A 6730-nucleotide genomic window follows, 5' to 3' on the forward strand; every position below is an offset into this window, starting at 1 on the left:
GTAAATCACCTGAGGTCAGGAGTTTAAGACCAGCCTGGCCAACATGGCAAAACCTCGTCTCTACCAAAACTACCAAAATTAGCCGGGCATGGTGGCAGGCGCCTGTAGTCCCAGCTACCCGGGAGGCTGAGGCAGGAGAATCGCTTGGACCCGGGAGGCAGAGGTTGCAGTGAGCCGAGATTGCACCACTGCACTCCAGCCTGGGCAACGAGGGACTCTGTCCGTCCCCCCACCGCCCCCCACCCCGCCAAAAAAAAAAAAAAAGCATAAAGTAGCTGGGCGTGGTCGTGCATGCCTGAGGCAGGAGAATCGCTTGGACCCGGGAGGCAGAGGTTGCAGTGAGCCGAGATTGCACCACTGCACTCCAGCCTGGGCGACAGAGCGAGACTCCATTCCCCGCCCCCCACCCCGCCAAAAAAAAAAGAGTAAACTGAAAGGACTGTGTTTGCAGGAATGTAGGGAAATGTCCTTTGATGCACAAAAGTTAATGGTTCCCCGGTTAAGGGACCTGAAAGACTGGAGAAAAACGCACTGCTTCCTCAACAGTAGGGGCAATGCCAAGTCCAGGGTTAGAGCACATTCAGCGGTGTAGTATCTGTCGTGTGGCTGTCAAGTATGGCTACTGCCTGCATTGTGTGCAGACTTGGAAATGAACTGGGCTGTCAATCAGCGAAAGACTCTACAAGCCCAACTGCCACACACATTGCAGGAAGGCCATATTTGAATCCCGCCAAAAACCTTTGCTGTGGGGTCCAATGGGCGCATACGTCCGTCTCCCAACAGCCAATCCTAGCACTGGGCATGCCTGCGGGGGCGTGGCCATGGAGACACAGTAACCAATGGCAGAGAAGAATGTGAATGGGGGAGGGGAAGCGGTGGCTGAGGTGAGCCAAGAGCGGCGGTTAGAGCCGGCTGAGGTGAAAGAGAGCGACCGTTAGGGCAAGCTGAGGACTTCTGGTCTGTTTGGTACTTGAACTGTCAGCATATTTGAACTCCCGCTTGCCATTCAACATCATGGATGATCCGAAGAGTGAACAGCAGCGCATACTGCGCCGCCACCAACGCGAGAAGAAGGAGCTGCAGGCCCAGATCCAGAGCTTAAAAAACTCGGTCCCCAAGACCGATAAGAAGAAAAGAAAGCAGTTGCTCCAAGACGTGGCCCGCATGGAGGCCGAGATGGCGCAGAAGCACCGGCAGGAGCTGGAGAAGTTCCAGGACGACCGTAGCGTTGAATCTGTCGTCGAAGACCTGGCCAAGATGGATCTGGAAAACCGGCCTCCCCGCCCCTCCAAAGCCCAGAGAAAGCGAGAAAGAATGGAGTCCCAGGAGAGGGAGCGCCAGGAGAGCATCTTCCAGGCCGAGATGTCTGAGCACCTGGCCGGCTTCAGGCGCGAGGAGGAGGAGAAGCTCGCCGACATCCTGGGAGCCAGAGGTCTGGAGATGAAGGAGATCCCGGCCGACGGCCACTGCATGTACCGCGCCATCCAAGACCAGCTGGTGTTCAGCGTGTCGGTGGAGATGCTGCGCTGCCGCACCGCCAGCTACATGCAGAAGCACGTCGACGAGTTCCTGCCCTTCTTCAGCAACCCGGAGACCGGCGACCCCCTCGGCTACGACGACTTCATGATCTACTGCGACAACATCGTGCGCACCGCGGCATGGGGAGGCCAGCTGGAGCTGAGGGCCCTGTCGCACGTCCTGAAGACCCCCATCGAGGTGATCCAGGCCAACTCGCCCACCTTGGTCATCGGGGAGGAGTACGTCAAGAAGCCGATCATCCTGGTCTACCTGCACTACGCCTACAGCCTCGGCGAGCACTACAACTCCGTGAGACCGCTCGAGGCCGGCGCCGCCGGGGGCGCGCTCCCGCGTCTCCGGTAGGCCCCGAGGCACCCAGCGGCCCCGCGGAAGCGTTTCCTTCGCCGCATCTCCTCAGTAGGCTCAGTTTATTTTCCCCCTTTGCTTTTCTCAGTTGTTTTTTTTTTTTTTTCCTTCCTTTTGATCATAACTATCCCCCCTGCCCCGCCCCCGCTTTCCTAACCTTGCTGCTTTCACGGGGTGGGAAATGAAATTCGAGGGAAATTCCCTGGAAATATGAGGGAAATCTCTGCATTGAAACCACCAGAGGGGCATACGTTTGATAAGTGCTAACCTCTTCTTGCCCATAAGGGTCTTTACCTCCCTCACCGACTAAGATTTGGTCATGTTGTGCATAACTTAACGATAAAAATGGAAATGTTGGCCGGGCGCGGTGGCTCACGCCTGTAATCCCAGCACTTTGGGAGGCGGAGGTGGGCGGATCACGAGGTTAGGGGTTCGAGACCAGCCTGACCAACATGGTGGAACCCCGTCTCTACAAAAATACAACAATTAGCCGGGCGTGGTGGCGGGCGCCTGTAATCCCAGCTACTCGGGAGGCTGAGGCAGGAGAATCGCTTGATGGGAAGCGGAGGTTGCAGTGAGCCGAGATCGTGCCTTTGCACTCCAGCGTGGAAGACAGTGAGACTCCGTCTCAAAAAAAATAAAAAATTAGCCGGGCGTGGTGGCGGACGCCTGTAATCCCAGCTACTTGGGAGGCTGAGGCAGGAGAATCAATTGAACCTGGGAGGCGGAGGTTGCAGTGAGCCGAGATCGTGCCTTTGCACTCCAGCGTGGAAGACAGAGCGAGACTCCATCTCAAAAAAATAAAGGAAAAAAAGGAAATGTTAAGTTTCATGTGTTCTGGGAAAAATAAATCTAGTAGACTAGCTCGGGGAGTCTCCAGGTTTTCCTATGAATATCTTGGATTACTTAGACAAAATTGGAGTTTATGTGATCAAAATGCCTTGTGAAGGCCTTTTGCTGAGTTTTGGGGGGAAAGTTTGTCATGGTTTGCTTTTTACTTAAGCTGGGCTACTCAGGAGATGTCTCAAGTTATGAACAAGAGATCCGCTGGTACTTTGTTTTGTTTTTTTCATCAAAACTTATGTGGTTCCTAATTAACTTTAGTTGCTCCCATGTTTGCTAATTCTAAATAACAGCATTTGTTAAACATGTAAGGTAAATCTGTTAAATAGAGAAAGTAAATTTAGATTAACTGATAGGCTAGATAAGGTTTACTCTAACAAGTGAAAGATCTAAACTTAATTTCCTTTACTAAAGGTAGGAAGATATATGACTTTATTCAAATAGTTGATATGTTTCATTATCTTTACAACTGGTATAAAGAAAAAAGAGACACATTGATAGGTAATTTACTTACTCTAAGGGGTGAAGATCTGAATCGAGTAAGTTTCCTTTATTCTTAGAGATATAAAAGACTATGACTTTATTCAAGTACTTGATCCACCTTGTTATATCATCTGGTATGAAATGTGAAAGATATGAATGTAACAACTTTCCTTATTTCTTAGAGAGAGAGAAATATCTAAAAAGATCCTTTAAAATATTAAAGTTTTATTCTATTTTGTTATATCAATAACTGACATGAGACAAAAAAGTAAACAATATACTTTTGTTGTTTGAGACTTGTTAATATCCTTGAATTTTCCAAAAGAATATAAAGTGAAATGATTTACAGTCAACAATTTATGAAAATTTTAATCTTTACTTTCTGTAATTCAGTGAGATTAATTTTGGAAATTCTTTCTACATTCCAAATGCTCTAAGATAAAATATATATGTTTTTAAAAGTTTTTAAACATGTAGTTTGTTCAAAAATAAAAACCATTTAAAAAATACCTGCTTCTCTGTTTTTGTGTAGCTAACTTCATATAGAGTTTATATCCCAGGATCTACTAATCCTGGAGGGTTAGGGAGCATAGGCCTGTTGGGGGTGGCAGGGTGGTGGTTGCTGAGTGGGGACAGGGGCAAAGGCTGGCGAAGCGCTCTAGAAATGGGAAAGGTGCTCTACTTCAGTGGGCTACATAGGGTCGGGGGGGGGTGACAAGCTAAAAGAAGAGGCCTGGCTAGGGTAGGGGACCTTCATGGACAAAGAGGCCCATCTGGGTAGGGGGGCACAGGCTAGGAAAGAAGGCCTGGCTGAGGGAGGACGCCTGGAAAAGGTCCAGGCTGGAGGCTGGGGCATGGGCTGGGGAAGGGTTCCTGGTAGAAGGTGGCCCAGTTGGGGCAGGCTGGAGAAGGAGAGGAAGGGGGCCTGGCTTGGGAAGGGAAGCTGTTTGGGAACTGGGCTACAGTCTGGAGAATGGGTCCTGGCAGGGGGGGAGTTGGGTGGAGAAAAGGTCAGGCAAGGGGGCTGGGTCAAGAAAGAGTCACTGCCTATACAAGGAGGAATAGGCTGACCGGGGGCAACTCAATGAGCAATGGGACTTTGGCTATTGAATGGGGAAATGGCTCAGGCAACCTGCCTGGCCAGGGGAATTGAAGGAAATTGGGAAATTGGGCCTGGATAGGGAAGAGAGCCTCACTGGGGAGGGCACACAGGCTGAAGAAGTGACATATGGTGTGCAGGGGTCATGGAAGAAGGAAACCTGGCTGGGATGGGGGGAGAGGGGACCTGGCTGCAAGGGTAGGGGAACACTGGCTGGGAGAGGTGGCCAGGCTGATGATGCAGGCTTAGGTGACCAAAGGGGCCAAGTGTGGGAGTGGCCTTGGCAGGGCAAAGAGGAAGATGTTGGGGAAGAGGGAACAGGCTAGGGAGGCACAGGCAGAGGAAGGGGACAAGGCTGGGCAAGGGAACCTGGCTATGGACTGGGACACGGGGTGGGCAAGGAAGCCTGGCTGGGAGGGGCATAATAGGGTGAGCTGGGGTGGAGGGAGCTGGTTAGGGAAGAACTGGCTGGTCAAGGGAAGGAGGCCCAGTTGAGTTAGGAGCCAAAGGATGAGAAAGGTGTTCCTAGCTGTTAATGAGAGGAAAGGCTGGGGAAGGACACCTGGCTGGAGGAGGGGACATGGGCTATCCAATGGAGTCCAGGCTGGAGAAGGCACTGGATCAGTGAAGGAGATCTAGCAGGAAAGCAAGCATAAGCTGGGGAGGAGGACATAGACTTGAGGAGAAGGACATAGATTGGCGGAGAGGGCGAGACTGAGGAAGGGTCCCAGACGTGGGGATATGCCTGTCTTGTAAAGGGACCACAGTCTTGAAAGGCTGGTACAATCTATGGAAGACAGATGGGTGTGGGGTAGGGAGGATCGTGGGGTAAAAAGACCCCTTAGGGAAAGGTTGCCTAACTGGAGGCGGACTCTGACAGCGGAAGGGGCTGGGGAGGGAGGCACAGACTAGGAAAGGGAACCTGGTGGTGGGAGAGGTTTGAATACCGAGAAGGACATAGGCTAGAGATGGGATCATAGGCAGTTTAGTGGGCCTGGCTGGGAGAAGGGGCCTAGCAGGTGGAGAGAGCTTGCTGGGAAAGAGATCATGCCTGGGAATGAGAGCCTCTCCACCTGACGGGAACTTGGCTGAGGAAGGGCACATGGTTGAGAAAACGGGCTTAGTTGTGGAGGGGGACACAGGATAGGAATGGCGTCTGGCTGGGGTAGAGGCAATAGGCTGGATAAGAGGCCTGGTCAGGCGAAGGTTGTGGAAGGAGGCCTGCCTGGAAAAAGGAGCACAGACTGGGGCAGAGGGCATATTGCGTGAAGAGAGCTTGACTGCAGGAGGGGCACGGCTAGGAAAGCGTTCCTAGCTGGGGAAGCAGACTTGGCTTAGCATGGGGCACATGTGAGTGAAGGGATCCTGGTGGGAAAGGTTGCATGGCTAGGGAGGCCACTGGGCAGGTAAGGGAGAACTGCCTGACTGCGGAAGGAAGTGCTGGCTGGGAAAGGCCAGCAAAGGGGCAACTCCTTGGAAAAATGGTCCAGTTGAAAAGGGGAAAGGCTGGGGATGGGTGCCTGGCTGTGGGAAGGGGACATAGAGTTGATAAAAGGCCTGGGCTGGGGAAGGGCAGAGTGCCTATGGAGGCTGTCAGCAGGGTCTCAGGTTGGGGAATAAGCTCTGGCTGGGATTGAGGCTGGCCTGGGGAGAGGAAGGAAGGAGGGGCATCCAGTGTGGGTACAGGATGAGGAGGAAGCCCCACCGAGACACAGACTGGGAACCTAGCAGTAGTAAGTGGTTAGAGGGCAGAGAGGTGCGCACAGACTGATCAGATGGCTAAGAAAGGGGCCAATCTAAAGACACAGCTTGAGGAAGAGAGTCTGGCTGGGGAAAGGGGCCCTGGGCAAAGGGACACAAGCTGAGCAAGGAAAATAAAGTTGGGTCGTGGAACCTGCCTGGAGATAGGGATATTGGGCAAAGGGGACCTGGCAGGCGAAGGGGCTCTGGCCGGGGTAGATTTCCTTCATGATCCAGGACCAGCTAGAGACAGGAGTTCAGGCTCGGGAAGGCTGCCTGGTTGCCAAAGAGGGCCTACCTGTCCGGGGGCACAGGCTGGGGAGAGGCAACAAGCTGGGGCAGAGAGCCTGGGTAGGGTTGCTGCAGAAGGCAGTACTGGCTGGGAAATGGGGCCTGACTGGGGAGGCTGTATCAGTAGATATAGGGGAAGCATGCCTAGCAGGGCAAGGTGACCTGACTGGAGAAGTGGCCTTGGCTTGGGAAGGGGCCTACCTGGGAGGAAAGGTATAAATGGATGGAAGGGGCCTGGCTAAGTGAGGAGGCCTGGCTGAGAAAGTGGGCATGACTGGGTTCCAGGGAACAGGCAGGTTCGGGGATCCTGATGAGAGAAGGGCAGGCAGCATAGGGTGGGGATCGGGTGGGGAAGGGGGACTCCCTGAGAAAGGAGGCCTAGGTCTAGAA

General features: G+C 52.8%; 1 protein-coding gene across 1 annotated transcript; it reads left to right on the forward strand.

Annotated features, from left to right (window-relative positions):
- The first annotated feature begins 954 nt into the window (after positions 1–954).
- Positions 955–2672, forward strand: OTUD6A (OTU deubiquitinase 6A). Its single transcript, XM_011992006.1, has one exon. The coding sequence runs from the start codon at positions 1015–1017 to the stop codon at positions 1879–1881; it is 867 nt and encodes a 288-aa protein (XP_011847396.1). The 5' UTR covers positions 955–1014; the 3' UTR covers positions 1882–2672.
- Positions 2673–6730: the final 4058 nt, after the last annotated feature.

This window comes from Mandrillus leucophaeus, unplaced genomic scaffold (genome assembly GCF_000951045.1).
Source record: "Mandrillus leucophaeus isolate KB7577 unplaced genomic scaffold, Mleu.le_1.0 Scaffold401, whole genome shotgun sequence".
In the NCBI taxonomy this organism is placed as follows: Eukaryota; Metazoa; Chordata; class Mammalia; order Primates; family Cercopithecidae; genus Mandrillus; species Mandrillus leucophaeus.